The sequence below is a fragment of the Lissotriton vulgaris genome, chromosome 5 (genome assembly GCF_964263255.1).
Source record: "Lissotriton vulgaris chromosome 5, aLisVul1.2, whole genome shotgun sequence".
Lineage (NCBI taxonomy): Eukaryota > Metazoa > Chordata > Amphibia > Caudata > Salamandridae > Lissotriton > Lissotriton vulgaris.
The window spans coordinates 1,773,984,169-1,774,003,516 of record NC_141693.1 but is presented as its reverse complement, the minus strand read 5'-3'; the positions used below and the strand labels follow the sequence as shown (position 1 = coordinate 1,774,003,516).

At 46.3% G+C, this 19,348-nt stretch overlaps 1 protein-coding gene across 2 annotated transcripts in view; it reads left to right on the top strand.

Annotated features, from left to right (window-relative positions):
• Positions 1 to 19,348, top strand: part of PSME3 (proteasome activator subunit 3) — a 288,151-nt gene that overhangs the window by 233,095 nt on the left and 35,708 nt on the right. Inside the window, exon 10 of one of the 2 annotated variants that reach the window (XM_086924079.1) lies at positions 4,249 to 4,335. The exons of the other annotated variant lie outside the window; for it this stretch is intronic. Coding sequence (XP_086780205.1) covers positions 4,249 to 4,335 — 87 coding nt within the window. The remainder of the gene's footprint in view (positions 1 to 4,248; positions 4,336 to 19,348) is intronic. 2 annotated transcript variants of the gene reach the window in all.

Here is a 19,348-nt window from a genome sequence, read left to right as displayed (position 1 = left end):
AACAGTTGCAAACTCTGATCCTAATTGCTCCAACATGGGCCAGGCAACCATGGTACGCAACATTACTGGAACTATCAGTAGTCCTGCACCAAAAACTACACCTCTCCCCACAACTCTTAAAACAGAACCATGAAGAGATCTGACATCCAGATCCAGCACAGCTCAACCTAGCGATCTGGCTGTTGAAGTCCTAGAATTTGGTTACCTCAATCTTCCACCTGATTGTATGAACATTATTGAAGAGGCTAGGCGCCCCACCACTAGAGCCTGCTTTGCAGTCAAGTGGAAAAGATTTGTGTTATACTGTACCAATAACACAATCAATCCTCTAGATGTGTCCATTCAACACATGTTACCTCCTGCATCTTCAAAGATATAATCTAGCATACACATCAATTAGATTACATCTTGTTGCCATAGCAGTTTACCTGCAAAATAGATATTTGTCATTGTTCAAGGTGCCTGCCATTAAAGCATTTATGGAAGGTCTCAAAAGAATAATTCCTCCCAGGGTACCACCCTCTCCAGTGTGGAATCTAAACATCGTCCTCACTAGATTAATGGGTCCTCCAATCAAACCTCTACATAAATGTGAGCTACAATTTCTTACATAGAAAGTCGCTTTCCTTGTGGCCATCACAACTCTCAGAAGAGTCAGTGAGTTACAGGCACTAACTATTCAAGAACCATTTTTACAACTCCATCATAACAAAGTGGTTCTTTAGACAAATCCCAAATTCCTTCCTAAAGTTATTTCTCCCTTCCATCTCAACCAATCTGTTGAATTGCCAGTGTTCTTCTCGCAACCACAAACAGTAGCAGAAAGAGCTCATCATACACTGGACGTAAAAAGAGCACTTCTTTACTATATTGCCAGAACAAAACCTTTTCGTAAAACAAAACAACTTTTTGTATCCTTCTCACCACCACATACAGGCAATCCCATATCAAAGTCTGGAATTGCAAATGTATACAAATTTGTGATCACAAAGCAAAACGTACACTATCTATTCCCCCTAAAGCCCACTCTACCCGCAAAATAGGGGCATCTATGGCATTTTTAGAGAGCATTCCCTTAGATGATAATTGCAAAGCAGCTACATGGTCTACACCGCACACATTCACAAAACACGATTGTGTAGATGTGCAGGCAAAACAACAAGCTACTGTGGGCCAGGCTTTACTCAAAACACTATTTCAGACTACTGCAACAGAAACAGATACTGGTGGTCGCCGCTAATAGGGTGGGGGGGGGGGGGGGTACTGCTATGCAATCTATGCATAGCGTGTGATCTGCAGCTCATATGTTTCGAACGAAAAAAAATGTTACTTACCAGTATGCATCTGTTCTTGGCATGTAGAGCTGCAGATTCACACATGCCCACCCGCCTCCCCAGCCACCTTTATCTGTCCCAGTATTATCTTATTTAGATGCATCACATAGGCATCTTTTTCTGTTTCTTAGAAAACTCCATTTTCCTTCTTGGCTAAACAACAATCTGAAGATTAAGTTGAAGCCCATGCGCACTATTGCCCACAGGAGGAGTCTCCTATCTAGTGACTTTCAAAACTTTCCAAGACAACAACCAAGTGCAAACATCCGGGCCCAACACAAGATGGTGATCTGTGCATAGTGTGTGAATCTGCAGCTCTACATGCCAAGAACAGATGCATACTGGTTAGTAGCATTTTCCTTCTGAAGTCTTTCCTCCTGTTCCTTTGTAATGCCCCAGTGGGACCTGAATCTGATTTCGACTTACCTGATGTGTACTCCTTTTTGAGCTGCTACATAATTGTCCTCTCAGACTCTTGGCTACCAGAAAAGCAGTCTTCAAGGTCATCACCTCTGCTTGTAGGGTGAGTGAGCTTCAGGCTCTTTCTCCTAAGCCTACGTTCCTTGCTGTTCAACTGGTCAAGGTTGTCCTTTGAACTCTACCTTTTCTCACCAGAGTGGTTACCTCTTTCCACATAGGACAGACCATCACTTTGCCCACCTTCTTCCCACCCCACATCCTTCCGAGGAGGAGGAAAGACTGCACCATCTGGATCCAAAACGTGTTGTCCTTTTATTTGGTCCGCATAAAACTGTTCCGGTTGGCCGATCAACTGTTTAGCTATGTGGGCGCCAAGAATGGTCTGGCCGTGCAAAAACAGGCCATCTTTAGATGGGTCGTTCTTTGCATTAAGATCTGTTATTCCTTGGTGAAAAAGAAGCCTTCAGTAGAATTAATCACCCATTCCACCTGGGTGACGGCAGCCACTACTGCTTTGGGACGAGTAGTCCCGTCAATCCCCCCCCCCCCCCCCCTTCAATGACATCTGCCAGGCAGGCACATGGGCATCACTGCACACATTCACCAAACATTATTTGGGTGTCTGGTTCTCCAGGACTTTCTGGTGTAAACTTGGTTCGCGGACCTACCTCTGGGGTTGGTATTGCTTGGGTATCTATTCTAAGGTAATGAATCTATAACTAATAGTCTCGTTCAGATGAATAAGTTACCTTCGGTAACAATATATCTGTAAGATCTATATTAGTTATAGATTCATTACCGCCTCACCCATCCTCCCCGTTCTGCGATCTGACTTCTAGAGTAAGGGACCCTCATTCAGGGCCCTAGTTATGTGCCCCAGTGGTCAAGGTGTTGCATGGCTCAACGCGTCTGGTGTGGAATGTAGTGTAAAAGAACAGACGTCAGCACGCAGGGGCGTCATCTAAGTATATACCGCAGCGTCATCCCGGCGAACACTACGCCGAACGTGGAGCCGACTGAATCCACCTACTGATACGCAGGCATACTGCTGAGAAAATTCTCCGGATCCAGTCTGATTCCTGGGGTGAATTCTAAGGTAAGGAATCTAACTGTGTCTTACAGATATATTGTTACTGAAGGTAAGTAACTTCTGTAGGCTCAATAATGGTTTTATGTTGCTTTATCTATTTTATTGTACTTGGATGTAATAAAAATCTATACAATAAAAATGTACTGTACCACAATGGTTTTCCTTCACTCCTCTTAATCGCTTCATTGCATGATGTTTGAGCCTAGTATATCTAGGTTTAAACCTTCACGAGTATTTTTCATTGGATCATTATAAACTACTTTACCCATCCCACAAAAGAAGCCTTTTTTTGCTTTTTTGTTTTTAACACATCGAGCATAGATTAGCTACCCACATGTGAGCTTTTTTGCTGATGAGTTTTTACATTTTGCGTTTTGGGTGGTGGGTAACTACGATACATGTATTTTTGAATTAAGGGCTGATTTGTGCGATTTTGAATTTAAGGTGATGAACAGAAAGGGTGCTTCATGCGTATTGACATTACTGAGTGCTTCTCAGCCCCCACCCTCTTCTCTTCGGTAATGTAGCAAGTACATCCAAAGATGCAAGAAGTGCAAGAAAACCAATTTTGTCTCAGAAGTATCAAAATACTTCTGAGACAAAATTGGTGGTATTGCACTTTATTCCCAAGGGTACATTTGGTGTGGAGACAGCAGCTTGTAATTCACGGCTTGTCATAAAAAATGGCTCCTATGGATTCACTTGAGTTATCCATCTTCTTTTGTGTCCTAAACGGTTGCTGACAGTAGTTGCTAGGTCTGTACCCTGACCCAAGTAACTGTAGTACATACCATTTGGGGGAAACCCATTCAAGTTATTAATGTCTCCCGTGCCCCATCACTTAAATATATCCAGAATTGTGAAGATCTACACCAGTGACAAACTTTCCTGTTTCAAATTTGTGTAATGCCCGGTCTCCACCTTGAAGCCATGATTCTTGAAAGATCAGATGTTTCCAGTGTAATCACGCTTTTCTAACAAAACGCATGCTAAAGGCTGAACAGGCATAATTTCCCCATGCCCCATCAGAATTGTCATCTGCTCTGAAAAATGACCCACTTACATGTTAGGATACCTACACCATTACAGTTCTGCCCACTTACTAAGTTCTATATTAGGGAAGAACAAATTATTTGATCTGTGCGTGTTAAGTCACAGGAACGTGTTGAGGTGTTATTGTGTTTGTTGTAGAGGGTTGGATTTAAATGTCTTTCTTTGGACTGCAGTTGGCTCGTGATTTTTCTGGTGTGTACTTAATATGGCTTCTTTTGGGCATTATCGTATAGCTATCTTTGCCATGCTCAAATAGAGGCATTTGGTTACTCATTCTCATGTTGCTCTTAAGTCTGCTGTTTTGTAGGTCTCTCTAAATGTAACCGATTATTTTGTTCTCTACCCCTGTAGGAAGATTACCGTCGCACAGTAACTGAAATCGATGAAAAGGAATATATTAGTTTACGATTAATTATATCAGAACTGAGGAACCAATATGTAAGTTAACTGACATTTTGTTTTGACAAGATTGATGTTTCTCAGTGTATTAGCCCATAGGATAGTTCCTTCATAAGCAAGCTTGATTTAAAGTTTGTAGTAATCAGCTTACCTCCACTCCACTTACAAGAGTACCACTTAAAACGTCTGGATTGCTTTTTAATATACAGGTACTGTTTCCAGACCTTTATGCAGTCATTTCTGGACTTGCCTAACTTGGATATCTTGCAAAGTGATTACTTTTTCTAGTTCCGGTGTTTAGGTGAGCTTGTTTGCCCTCAAACTTAGCAGATACTAACCCTGGGCGTAGTTCGCATAGTAGCGCTAGGCGAAGTACGTAGTTCACTGTGCAAAATGCTGTTAGCACTGATTGCACTGTGCCGGATACTTGTCCGCACTGTGCAATCAGTGCAAACTGCATCTTGCACAGTGCAAGCAGTCGTTTTCTGCCGCTCTAGTAGATTTCTACTAGAGCGGCAGCTTTCGAAACGCGGACTGGTAGTTTCTCGTCGCGACATATGCGACCACTCGCAATGAGAAACTCTACCTCCCCGCGTTGAGAATCTCACCGGGAGGTTTATTTTCCACGCTCGCGATCGGCAACTTGATGTTGCTGATCGCGAACGAGGAAAAAGTCTCGCCGGGATGTCATTTTGCCGCTCGCGGTTGCCAACTTGACGTCTAGGACCGCAAGCAAGCAAAAAATGACTGCTATGCTTATTTGCACTCTGCTACGTGCAATTCGCATAGTGCGAAGTAGTGCAAACTTCACAAATTACGCTAGCGTAGTACTTCGCCCAGGGTTCGCAGATACCCAACTTGAGGTTTTCTAGAAATATTATCCTTTGAGGTGACTATTTCATAAAGCTTAGATTGAATTTCCTTTGGATGTATTGTTAGCAGAGGAATTGTATGCATTTCTCTTTTGAGGTAAATTGTCACTTGATAGTTGGCTTTTACATATTTTCTTTAGTGCAAGCAATCTAAAACCTGAAGTTCGCGATCTCTGCTATGAATGTTTTACCCCTTGTTTGTGTGCCCATGCTGAGACAAAGTTGTTTTTATTATAAGGCGAGTAAGTTTATTTAAAAAAGTTGGATGTAGTGAAACCCCTTGGCGACCTGCCACCTGATGCTCGAAGGGCAGAGGTTTGGAAAAACGCAGATCACTGAAATATGAAGCTGAAAAGAATTGAGTAGTAGTTAACTTGTTAAGAATTGATTTTCATTTCAAACATTTATTCTCGGAGGGTAGCGGTACTCAGTAATGTTATTTTTACAAAAAAAATCAAAGCATTTGCACTACATTTTGTTAGCTGCTACTAATATCCCCCTTCTATATTTGGTCTAAATCTTTCAAATTGGAGAAAATAACTCCTTCCTTAAATCATTAGGAAAGGACTGCTTTTGCTTCCTGGGTGTTTAAGTATTTCCATCCAAATCAGTGTAGTGATACCATTCCAATCTGTTACAATATTGATCTGAAGGATACTTCTCACCCCAGGTTCCTCACCTTATGAAAATTGCTCCTATTGATTGACTGGATCCGGCAACTCAAAACCAGTACACATGAATGCTGGTAGGTGGCGTCCTTCAGCTCTGCTTCTACGTCGTTCCGCTCCATGTGATGACTGTGGCCATGTTTAAGCTTTGGGAATGCTGACATCTTCCTTTCCGCGCCTTCAGACGTGGATCCTGAGCTCTGCTCCTCTTGTCTTTGAAATGTAATTTTCTCAAATTCAGTCTTTTACCAATGTGCTAGGGGAATGTCTCCTTCCAAAACAATGGGGTTTAAACTTTGTAGGGACTGTTGCAACCAAATGTCTGGCAGATCCTCATAAGGTATACCTGTGGTGTTTGTTGTCAGTGCATGACTCAAGAGCCTGTGACCGCTGTGCCCAGATGTAAGCCATATACACTACATAGTGTGAACATTGACATCTACACTGTAACTGGTAGAAGCCAAACAAAGGTTCTGTTCTCATTAGTTCCCGCAGCAGGTCCTGGTCACGGTTGAAGTCTTCAGGTGAATTTAAAAAGCACAATAACTCTAAGCAGTGATCTGCCTCTTCCTGCCGCTCTCAGATTCCAGTGGGGACGTCAACATGCCTCTCGTTCTTGCTACTGAAGATCCCCAGTGCAACTCTAATTTCCGGGTCAGTCTGCGGCATCATAGCAAAGGTCTTTAGGGAGGCGATACTGTGAATGTTTCCATGCTTCTGTGTCCCTCGAGTATGCCTCTGGGCCCCAAGGATCCATTTAGGCCTCCAGTCATGGTCCTGCCGGTAGGTGTTGTCTGTCGGCTGCACCTCTTGATTCCACTATGGGTTCTGCACCAGCTTCATTTCAGTGTTCATTTCCAGCACCACTCCCTGGGCCGGTTCCTATTACGTAGATGCTGATGCCACCAGTCTAATAAGAGAAGACGTTACCTATTGTGGTCTCCGACTTGGAACCAGCTTCGAGTCAACCTGTACTGAGGCCTTGCTCTGATCCCACTGGAGGTTAGCCTATCCTTTGCTTTGTATTGCATTTGTTACTGTATTGAGTTCGTATTCTTCTCTTTGGATTATATTCAGACAATAAGTCTGCTCTGAAATTCAGTTAGTATAATTAGTTTGCTAAATTAAAGGATGCCACTGGGCTTGTCCCTCCCCCTGGTCATGCAACCGGGGAGAGTCACTTTTGCTATGGTTAGATGGGCTGCACAGGTATTTGACTTGCAGCTCCCTGCAAAGGAGGTCAAAACTCACGTCCTGACCAGAGGTTCTTAAGCCTGGTCAGGCACCTATTGAGCCTTTCACCGTTCAATCAGGCTTTAACCCTGTTAGGCACCTTGGCAAAGCCATGCTCTGAGCCCCTAGTCAACAGATTGCTAGCTCTTTACCACAGACTGACAGCGGGCAGTCTGGTGGTTTAGGCATCCACTAGCAGAGTTAACGTGAACACTTCCAAGATGGCTGCCCACTGAGTCAAAGTGCATGTAAACTTTTGGCAAGCGCTAATTTTCAATAGCCAATCTTGCTTTGTGCTCAGTCTGTTCCATCTGCCTCCTAAGCTGATCCAGTCATGCTTTATGGGATGCAGTTGGGCTAATCTGACTGTCAGTTCTCGAAGACCTATCTACCTCCTTAGCCCCAAACTATACAGGACAGCCTGGATGCAGGAATAATTTGCCATAACACCTTACCTCGACACAGCTGGGTGCTGTGGTCAGTCAGTGGTGCTCTGGTGCTACGCCTGGATGAGATCCACAGACTTGGCGATGTCCAGACCTCTTTGAGGAATATGATTGTTGATGGCTCGTCTTTTTGGTGAGAAGGTGCTCTCATTGCACTTTAAGAAGAGACTTGCCACAACTGGACACCTGCCCCTTGAAGACTTTTTCCCCATTTTCTGTCCATGCTGGATGTGTGCACTTCCAGCAATGCTGACCCTCTCTGCTGGCGGCAGTGATCCTCCCAGCATAGCTTGGGTTCACTATTGTGGTAGTCACACCTGACTTATTCGCAGAAACTCCAGTTCATCAGAACCATCCTAGATACCATGCAGTTTTGTGCCTACCCCGGCACCCTGCGCCCCCTTTCTGGTGAATACTGTAATTGAAGTTTCCTCACAGACCCCACCTATTCTGTCAAATCGACACCATCTGAAAAAGGTTCCAAAATAGAGATCTGCACACTGGTCAAGTCATTTAATAATTGGCTCTTTGAGAGCGTAGACAAGCCTGGGACAGCAACTGATGTCCGTATGCCTCGGTTGCGTTTCTAAGGGGCGAGGCTCATCACTTCCAGAGCAGAGCAACATGGAGTACTGCTTTTGAGTTCCCAGATCCAGTCCAACGCCTAGAGTAATATTCATTAGGAGTGCAATCTGCCATTTGACTATCCACCAGAAAGCACATTCCCACCAGTAAATTGTTCATTTGTACGTGTACCAAATACATGTAGAAGTTTAGTTTATTCAGTGAACATTTTGTTAGTTAAGCAACAAAGTTAGTGGATTGGAATGTATTAAGATTGAGTTATTATGTTCATGATTGGCACAATTGATGTACCTGTATATGAGCCACAATGCTGCTCTTGAATGCCATATTACGCTTGCACTATCGAATGTGCAATCATTTAATTGAAAAGTTTTTCATAGAAACATGACAAACTGACAAAGAAAAATCTTCCTCCCAAAACCTATTTAATCATGACTATATTGAAATATCCCTTTTAGATAAGTCCTTGAAATGGCTAGCCTGGTGTGGGTGTTCTGGTGGGAGGTCGTCCTTGTGAATTAGCTCATGGTGTATCTGGAGCACCCTCTGATATCTCAAAGGCATCCAAATCATTGGTAATGTTACATGTAAGCCTTGCATTACATGCGAGTTCCTTCAGTATATACCAGAGCTTGATATTGAATATGCATATATTGATTTTCAGTATATTCAGTGTAGTTGAGATGCTTCATTTAGACAACAGTACTTGTGTAGCCAACAGGAGCAGTAGATTGGCCAGTGATCGTGCCCCATACCTAATCTCAAATTCCTCTGACAACCCCAGGCTTAAAGTATGCCTGACCAGAATGATTTTTCAAAGATACTACACAATAAGGGAAACAAAACTTTTCCCTTGTGCCCCCTCCTTTTCTAGTACAGAACTTGCTTTTACCATTAGTTTGTTTTTGTGCAGTACAGTGCTGGAGGCTGATCTTCCCTGCAAGTTCCTGCTCTTGGATATATGAAGTGCCCCTTGTGTGGTATCTAAGATCATGTTTGATTGCATGTCAGAAGTTTGCCTAGGTCCTCTTCGCATTGGAGTTGGCCCTCTAACAATAACTTGTATATCCTAGATATGAGGTGTCTTTGGATACTCTTCCGAATACACTTTAAAGTATGTTCGTGGCCATGTCACTGATGTTTTCATAGTGGTAGATGTAACCCAATATTTGACCTGTGCGAATTTGTATGTCTCTTCCTCCCGTAGCCCATAGTCTACCCTAATTTGCTTAGTGGATTCAAAGTCCTTTGTGACATAAGGCCACCCCGTAATATTTCTAGCCTTGCTGATCCTTCCCACCAGAGACTCGAGATGAAGTATTGATAGATCAGGGGCGGGGGAATCCCCTGGCTTGTTTTCTCCCTCAAACCTGACTTACTGGGAATCCTTACCATTCATCTAGATATTTGTGTACGAGTCTACAGCCTGTTAGATTAATCTTACCGAAGTGGGAGTAAATCTTCTTGCTAGCTATGCCCTTCTGAGAAATTTTCAGATGGTCCTGTTGAGTTCCTTCTCTGCATCTAATGACCGTAAACTGGCCTAGTCAAGGTCACTTACCTAGGATTAGCAAAACGCATTAAGCAGATTCACTAGTAGGCCAATCATGGGAGGTCGAAAGGATTTGTTTAAGGCCAGGGACCTTGAATTTGAGGCCCTTGGTTGCCTTTCTCTGGTTTCAGCTGGGTTTGTGTAGTTTTCTAGTCTTTCTCTTTGCTCTTCTGTCATTTTCTCTGCAGTCCCCCTTGCATATAATCTGCCACTTGTCTCTGGCATTCCCCATTTTCAGCATCAAAGGCCTCTGGGCATGAGACTGGGTTTCCGAGGTGGGGCTACTTTCACTCCATCAGAAGCCATCACCCGGGAGTCTTCTCTATATGGTTCCCCAAATTCGCCTAGCTCCTGGATGTTCTGACCTGCGTGCCATGTAGCCACCCACTGCAGTTGCGCCGTTAAGTAATACAACTTTGTTAGGCCCACCCAGCCCCCCTTGCTAGTTTGGGCACTGCAGTGTTCGAAGTGCTACCTTGTATCATCCCCAACCCAAATCAATCCCTGCAGCATTGTGGTGAGACTAAAACAACTTCTGTGGAGCCCAGATCAGGATATTGATGAAATAGTACAACAAGCTGGGAATATGGCCATCTGATTTCCCCCAAATCTCAGTCTCTGACCCTTGCACCTGAGTACAAGATCGACAACCATCTTTCCCAACACTCCCTGAGGTTTATCCTGTGCCTGACCGCCCTCCGGTAACCCCACTGCAATGTGTCCAAAGGCCTGGCTTATGTCTATAGACATCTGATTCATCAAGGACCCGGTATAGCTCCTAATATGTGAGGTGGTGTGGGATGAAACCATTTTGGTCAGGGTGTATGAGGTGCAGCAGGTGGGGCAATTGTCAGTTGGCTAGAACCTTGCTCAGAATATTATAGTTTGAGGCATGTGGGCTGCTGAATTCATATCTGTGCATAGATTGCCACCTAGTGTTGGGTCCGGATGATTGCACATTGTCGTCCTGGAAGAGTCTTCGAAGTATCACGAGATAGGTGGCTCCTCCCCTGGACTACAGTGCGCATGAGCATCCTCTCCATCTTCAGATTGGTTTTTTCCGCCATTGGGTTAGGATGTACTTTCTTGACTCCAGTTCGGAATCAATATAAATTCTATAAAGGCCTTCGGGGCGTTGGTATTGTCTCTCGTTCGGTGCCTAGTACTTGATCCAGTTCTTCGAACAGGACGTCGAGGGCAGTTTGCCTTTTTTCGACACCAAAGGCCCCAATGACGATCGACGATGGAACAGAGCCCGTTCAAGAGATGCTCCGTCTGCAACTCCAAATATCCTCACATTGATGTGCACCCAGTGTGCAATAAATGTCCATCTCCGGACCACGACGAGGCCAGCTGCATGTCCTGTTCCAAGTTCCGGTCCAAGAAGATGCTTCGGCGCAGAAAACGGCGCCCGACCCAGAGAACATCTTCGAGGCCGAAGACTATGAGGGCGTCTGAAGAGGATCCTGACCAGCAGTCGGACCCTGCGTCGGAGCATGACTCCAACTATGATGTGGACGAGGAAGAAGACTATGTCCATGAGGAAGACTTCGTCGAGGTAGGAGACGACGCAGATGCCATCGGAGCAGTCTATGACTACTCGAGCGATGAGCAAGGCCCACCCGCAGTTGCGGGGCCCAAAAGTGACACTGTACTCTCTACGGCTTAGGTCGCGGCATCGCCGGAAGGCCTTAGCCAAGATCTTCACCCACATTCTATAGCCCCGCGTCAAGGCCCAGCTAAGAAGGCTTCTAAAGAGCCATCGGTCGATCAACCAATCTCAGTGGCGAAATCGAAACAGACTGATGCAAAATCCAAACCGAAACGGCTAAAGACAGTACTCTGATCGACGGCCTCAGATTCGTCTACTCCGATAAAATCTAAAAGTGTCATCCACCCTTCGGGGTCACAAGGGGACATCGACCCGAAGAGCGGGGCGCCGAAGCCTGTCTCTACAGTCAAGCACGTCGCATTGACTCAGTCGACGTCCAAACATGGCGACACTGGCAAAGGACTCAAGGCTAAACAGACTGTCGATCCGAAGCTTACAGCCTCCAAGCCAATGTTGAGCAAGGCCTTCGAGTCGAAAAGCAAACCCGACCCGAAAGAGCATGTCGCGTCTAAGCAAAAAAGCGTACCTGCTGCGCATCAGGAGCTAGAGTAGACGCAAGCCAGCTAGTGATCAGACGAAGTCGGTCGGATCGAAGACAGCACCACCCTCTAAACAGGTCGGTTCGTCTCCAATGCTTGCGCCAACAATTAAATTCGGCCTACCTCAGACCGCTCGACCCAAAGCGTTCCAACCACAGAAAAGCACTGACCCGTCCAAGAAGGTGTCGGTAGTTTCAAGGTCTCCGTCCATTCAGGAGGATGTGGTGTTCCAGCCACCCTCCTATGACAATCAGTCAAAGCTGTTCATCGACTCAGATTCTGGCAGACTCACCATCCACAAAAGGAAGATCGCTCCAGACCACCCCTTGGAGTCATACAAATTCCCTCTCATAAAGAAAAGGGATTCTGCCACCTCACCTGTTCTTTTTGAACCTGTGGAGTCCTATACCCATGACTATGCCTATTCTCCCACACGCATCAATGAGGATGTGGGGAGGGATACAAAGAGCATGAATTTACTTATCCCGCTGACACAGATCAGGAGGAACCTCAAACCTGGATTGACCCCGATGAGCCTCAAACCACGCCTGACACAGTCCTACACTGTCAAAACCTGGCCTACTGAAGATACGGCAGCGTTCAACGCATTGATTGAAAGGGCAGCCAATAACCATGACGTGGAAATGCACGCTGACCCAGTGGAGGAAGACTTTCTGTTTGATACCTTTTCAATTTCAAAAGGTCGGTAAAGACATTACCTATGCTAAAGGGTGTCCTTAAACATGCTACTGACATTTTCAAGGAGACCACAAGGGTAAGGGTTTTAAAACCAAGGATTGAGAGGAAATACTGGCCTGCGCCTGTGGAGCCTACGTATATCAGGGGCCAACTCCCATTGGACTCCTTAGTGGTGGCTAATGCTCGCAAGAGAGCAAACTCTCAAACAAGTGGTGATGCTCCTCCTCCGGACAAAGAATCCAAAATCTTGGAAGCTTCTGGTAAACGTGTAGCAGCTCAAGCGGCTAATATTTGGAGGATCTCAAATACACAGGCCCTATTAGCCAGATATGGTAGGGCTCACTACGACACGTTAGAGCAGCTACTACAACACCTACCTGATGCTTATAAAGAGGGAGCAGAAATGCTGATACAGGAGGGGAAGTTAATTTCCAATGCATCAATCAAGTGTGCACTAGATGCAGCAGACACAGCAGCTAGGGCCATCAACACTAGTTTGATGCTAAGACGCCATGCCTGGCTCCGCATCTCTGGTTTTAAACCAGAGATACAAACCACTCTGCTCAATCAGCCGGTTAACCTTGACTTTCTTTTTGGTCCTGATGTGGACACGACCCTTGAAAAGATTAAAAAAGATACTGAGACAGCAAAATCCATGGGGGCTCTGCAGTCAACAGTTCAGGGGCGGTTCCTGTCATCGCTCCGGTAACAGGGGAGCCTCTAGAGGTCAAGCATCACAGCAAGCCCAATACAACAAGGGGAGCACGCAGGCCACCTATGTCAAAAACAGGGTTGGATATCGTGGGAACAGCACCAAGGGCAGAGGACATGGAAATAATGCCAGATCCTCCGCCACCAATAAACAGTGACGCCTTGTCACTGCCCCCGGACCATATAACACCGGTCGGGGGAAGACTTCAGCAGTTCCTGCCAGTCTGGGAAGGCATTACCACAGACAGGTGGGTGAGACAACTTGTACAATATGGCTATTGTCTAGAACTGACCACTCCACCCAACATACCCCCAAGGCACCGTCCTATGTCCGTAGAGCACATGCACTTATTGCAGCAAGAAGTACTGTGCATGCTGCAAAAAGGGGCCATGGAACTCGTGCCTTTAGAACAGCAGGGCACAAGGACGGTTCTCTCCGGCCCATTCTAGACCTCAGACCCCTGAACCAGTACATCTTGTCAGAACATTTTCACATGCTAACTTTACAGCAGGTTCTACCATTGCTCAGTCAGGGGGACTTCCTAGCAACCCTCGACCTAAAGGACGCATATTTCCACATCCCCATTCACCCAGGACACAGGAAATATCTCAGATTCACCATGAACAACCAGCATTACCAGTTCAAGGTCCTGCCTTTCTGGGTCACTACTGCCCCAAGGGTGTTCACCAAGTGCTTGGCGCTCCTTCGGAGACAACACATCCATGTCTATCCTTATCTGGACGACTGGCTTGTCCAAGCAAAGTCAGCCCAGCAGTGTGCCAGCCACATGTCCCGCACAATTCACCTCCTACACAGTCTAGGATTTTCACTAAATTACCCAAAATCACACCTTCAGCCGCACATGTGCAACAGTACCTAGGTGCGACAATAAACACTGACAGCAACAGCGCAGCTGAACTCTGCCAGAGTCAACAGCATGCAATTGCTGATTCAGAAATTCAGGCCCCAGCACTCACTCCCAGCGCAGGTATTTATGCAGCTGATCGGTATGATGGCCTCTTGCATCTTCATAGTCCGGCACGCGAGGCTACACATGCGTCCCCTTGAAGAGTGCTTAGCACGACAGTGGAATCGGGCTCATGGACATCTAAAAGACCTAGTGTTGGTGACCGGTCGTGCATACCTACTCTCTGCATTGGTGGAACACACAACCTTTGCAGGGGACGACTGTTCCAAGAGCCTGTCCCACAAATAGTGATGACAACAGACATCTCTCCAGGGCTGGGGCGCGCATGTCCTCCATTATACCGTGCAGGGACTATGGACGAAGCAGCCGCAATAGACGCATATCAACCTGTTGGAGCTGATGGCAATCTTCATGGCAATGAAGGCATTCAAGTTGCATTTATGCAACAAAGTTGTGCTGATCCGGACGGACAACATGACTGCCATGTATTACATCCAGAAGCAGGGAGGCGCACACTCCACAATTGTCTCATCTAGCCCAGAGCATGTGGAAGTGGGCCATTCAGAGAAACCTGTTCCTCATGGCGGAACATCTCCCAGGCAAGGACAACCAGATAGCAGACCTGCTCAGCAGGCACAGCCATCAGATGCACGAGTGGGAGATACACCCCGCGGTGCTCCAACCATATTTCCAACAGTGGGGTCATCCAGGAATAGACCTATTCGCCACAAAGGAAAACGCAAAATGCCAAACCTTAGCCGCCAGGTTCCCACACCCGCAGTCTCAGGGCAATGCGATATGGATGAACTGGTCAGGCAGATTTGCGTACGCTTTTCCTCCAGCACCGCTCATCCCGCTAGTGGCACGCAAACTGCGACAACACTCCATGACTCTCATCCTGGTTGCTCCAACGTGGGCAAGGCAGGCGTGGTACACCACGTTCCTAGAACTTTCAGTGGTGCCTCACCAACGACTGCGCCTCACTCCCAGTCTCCTCACCCATGGAGACATTCAGCACCCAGATCCACAACAGTTGAGCCTTGCAATATGGCTCCTGAGGTCATAGTTTGGCTTTTGAAATCAAAAGAGAGCAAGGGATATTTTTCACTAAAAAGTGAAAAAGAGATTACTCCTATTCCCCTGAAAGGAACATTCATGAAAACATAGAGAGGAGTATCCCCAACGTAGAGTTTTGAAAAAACCTTTCAGAGGGTAAACTTTCTGGCAAAAAAGGAAAAATTCAACCTTTTGTTTAAAACCCCTCACTCACCAACCTAGTGGTGACTTGCTTCATCATCAGGGTCCACCCTGGTGACCTAGCGTCACCAGGATGTGCTTCAACACCTGTACTGCAGTGGAGCGGGTTGTGACTGTAAGTGCAAAAAAATGTTAAAAATTGTCCTGGTTTAGCTTAAAACATAATTTTTATTTTAAAGCAACTGAACAATGTTAAAAATATCGGTGGCGAGATACTGGTAGGTGAGTTACGACCAGAGTATCTCTATATGTGTCTGTGTAAATTGGTCAACATGTTTCTACCAAATGGGCAACTGCCCGGTATTCCTCAGGACCAAAAACAGGTGGACGGGAGGTGTGGGCCCCCTAAAAGGCGCACCCTGTCCTGATCCCCTGTGTACCTACTGGAAGAATAACCAGTGGTTGATGCGCTCGATCAAGAATAAGAGAGCCGCCAAAAAATAATAAAAGAAAAGGAGACTTATTTATAGCCTCTAACGTGCTTCAACGGGCAGGGGGTAGGCTCTTCATACCGACATAACATATTAGTTAGCGGATAAAGGTGACGGCCATTAACCTACTGCTATCCTCCTCTGCTCGGCTAGTGTACACTAAAATAAAAATTATGTTTCAAGTCATAGTTTGGCTACCTCAACTTACCCCCTGACTGTATGAACATCATCAAGGAGGCAAAAAGACCTACTACCAGGGCATGCTATGCGGCCAAATGGAAGCGATTTGTCATTTACTGTTCCAATAATGACATAAATCCGCTGGATGCGTCCACGCAAAACATGATCTGTTATTTGCTGCATCTATACAGATGCAATCGGGCATATAGTTCCATCAGGATACATTTGGCTGCAATGGCAGCTTATCTTCAAAACAGACAGCATCTTTCTCTTTTCAGGGTGCCAGCCATTAAAGCTTTTATGGAGGGACTCAAGAGTGATCCCTCCCAGACACCCTCCTTCACCTGTCTGGAATCTGAACGTGGTTCTCACCAGATTGATGGGCCCACCCTTTGAACCTCTTCACTCTTGTGAGATACAGTTTCTGACATGGAAAGTGGCTTTTCTGTAGCAATCACATCGCTAAGGAGTTAGTGAGCTTCAAGCACTAACTATTCAAGAGCCTTTCATGCAGGTTCATGCTAATAGGGTAGTGCTGCGTACCAACCCTACATTCATGCCTAAGGTGGTGTCGCAGTTCCACATTAACCAAACTGTAGAGCTACCTGTTTTCTTCCCAAATCCCGATTCAGTGGCAGAACGAGCACTGCACACTTTAGATGTTAATAGAGCTCTCCTGTATTACGTTGACAGGACAAAGGATTTCAGAAACACTAAGCAACTGTTTGTCGCCTTCTCCCCACAACACAAAGGCAACCCCATTTCCAAATCTGGTATAGCCAGGTGGATTGTTAAGTGAATACAGATATGTTATCAAAAGGCTAAACACACGTTAACAGTTCCCCCACGAGCGCATTCCACACGCAAGCTAGGGGCATCCATGGCTTTCCTGGGTAACATTCCTCTAGAGGATATATGTAGAGCAGCCACATGGGCCACCATACATACATTTACCAAACACTACTGCGTAGATGTACACTCCAAATAGCAAGCTGCTGTAGGACAGGCTGTTCTCAAAACTCTTTTTCAGACTGCTGCAGCTGGCACGGGCAACCACCGCTAAGGAGGTAACTGCTATTTATTCTATGCACAGATATAAATTCAGCAGCCCACATGCCTCGAACGGAATATGCTACTTACCAGTATGCATCTGTTCTTGGCATGTAGGGCTGCTGACATTCATATCGCCTGCCCTCCTTCCCGGTGCCTGTCGCAGCTACAGAACTCCGAATCATTCTCAGGCATGGTCATCGCTTACTGTACTACACTATCTCTGCCACAATGGCGGAAAACAATCTGAAGATGGAGAGGATGCCCATGCGCACTGTAGTCCAGGGGAGGAGCCACCTATCTCGTGATACTTCGAAGACTCTTCCAGGACAACAATGTGCAATCATCCGGACCAAACACTAGGCGGCGATCTATGCACAGATATGAAGGTCAGCAGCCCTACATGCCAAGAACAGATGCATACTGGTAAGTAGCATATTCCGTCCAGGTTCAGCATGGAAAGAGACCTGGAATATCTGAGTGTATCTTTAAACGGCAATAATCCCTTTTGAACAAGCATTTCTGCAGAAATCGGAGTCGCATATATTTACCTACGCTAAAATTCATGCATTATACAGATTCATTTACTGTAATATACAGTAACAATATCATCAGTCCTGTTGGTAGCTAGTCTCCAGCTGCTTTAGGTACTGATGCTATTAGGGCTTCTTTGGTGGACTCCAGATGCAAACCATAGGTCTTCTAGAGCTTCACTGGGAGACTGCCTGTGCCTTGCGTATTCCCTCATGCAAGTTCCTTGAGGGTCGCTCAGACTAAAATTCTGTCGCTGGCTCCTCCAGAGCCTCGCTATCCATTATAGGAAGTTGCATCAGGGCCACGTAGTCCATAAAGTAGTAGCTAGTAAATACCTCAAGGGTCTCTTGTTGTGAGTAGACCAGTGTGCCATCCTGATCAACAATACAGGTAATGGGTCGAGCCCCTGTAGGTAGGTTGCACCAGCCTTACTATAAGCTCTACCTCCCTCCATGTGAGTAGGTACTGTATTCATTTCTGTCAAGGGCTCTCAACCTCTCTATGGTAGTGCCATATTTTTTTTCTGCCAGCAGTCTGTACCAAATTGAGGGGTCGCTCACAGACTCTGCCCAGCTCTCAATCTGTCCTCTAATTTGGATAGTTCCCCTCCAAAGGCACCATAGTCTGTTGGTATGTATTGCAGTGCGCCAATTGTGGAGGAAGTAGGCGGGACACCAACGTGGGTTCTTGCAAGTGTCACTTGTAGCTTCCAGGTTTGGGGAGGTGAGGGGGGACAGGAAGGGGGGGGGGGGGGGGGGTGGGGGCACTCTCCTATCCAGTCTTACAAATAGACAGTGGGTTGTGGCCCGGGATCTTGCAGCCCTGGTACTCCATATAGGTGATCGTCAATTCTCGGGAGAGCACACCAGACTGTCCAGGCAGCCGTGCAAGGCATGAACTTCAGAGTAATATTCCTGCATTACTCAAGGGGATGGGGGGGGGTGGAGGCGTCAGTTTACAGAAACTAGGTCTGTCCTGTGTTTGGTGGTGTAGATACCCAGTGTCAGCTGTATACCGTTGAGTCTCCCCTGTACTATTGCAAACTGGCCTTGTTTATTGATGTTGACCTTTAGGGGTTCAAAGGGCGAAACTTAACCGTTCCCAACTCCCTCACCCTAGGTTGATGCAGTAACAGCCCTCCGTCCAGTTAACTAGAGTGCAAATACTGACTTAACTCCGACCCATACTACATGTTTGCAGGGGTTGGTCTCTTGGACTGCAGGTAGTGCATCCTACCTGGCCACTACCCATCACCCACACAGTACAGGAGGCTACTTTGTGTCTGCCCAGTTCTCATCCTTATCACCGGGGCCATGCAGTGCATGTGTCCCCAAATCTCCCTCATCCTTAAGCGACTCTGCCTTCCAATATTGCAGAAGGAGCCTGGACCATCATCCGCCTTGGTTTCATTCCCCCTCTTTCCCCTTCACCTTCTCACAGATTGTCAGCCATTTTAGGAGTGATGTGCAGTTCTGAGCCTTGGGCCTGATACATTTTCTGCATCTCTTCACTCTCCGATGAAGAGTTTGTGGTAGGGTCAGTAGACGAGGCGTGTGCCAGTGCAGCAAAGGTGTTTACTGTTGCCAGCTCAGCGGCCTGGTCGTGTTCCACCTGGGATCTTTGGTCACATGGGCCTTCCGTAGCCTCTCCTCCCTTGGTGCTTCGGTGGGTGGTCTGTTTCAGCCTCACATCTGTGCCAGCCTTGAAAGTTTCTAAACAGTCTGATGCTCCTGCAGGGCCATCAAAGAACAAAG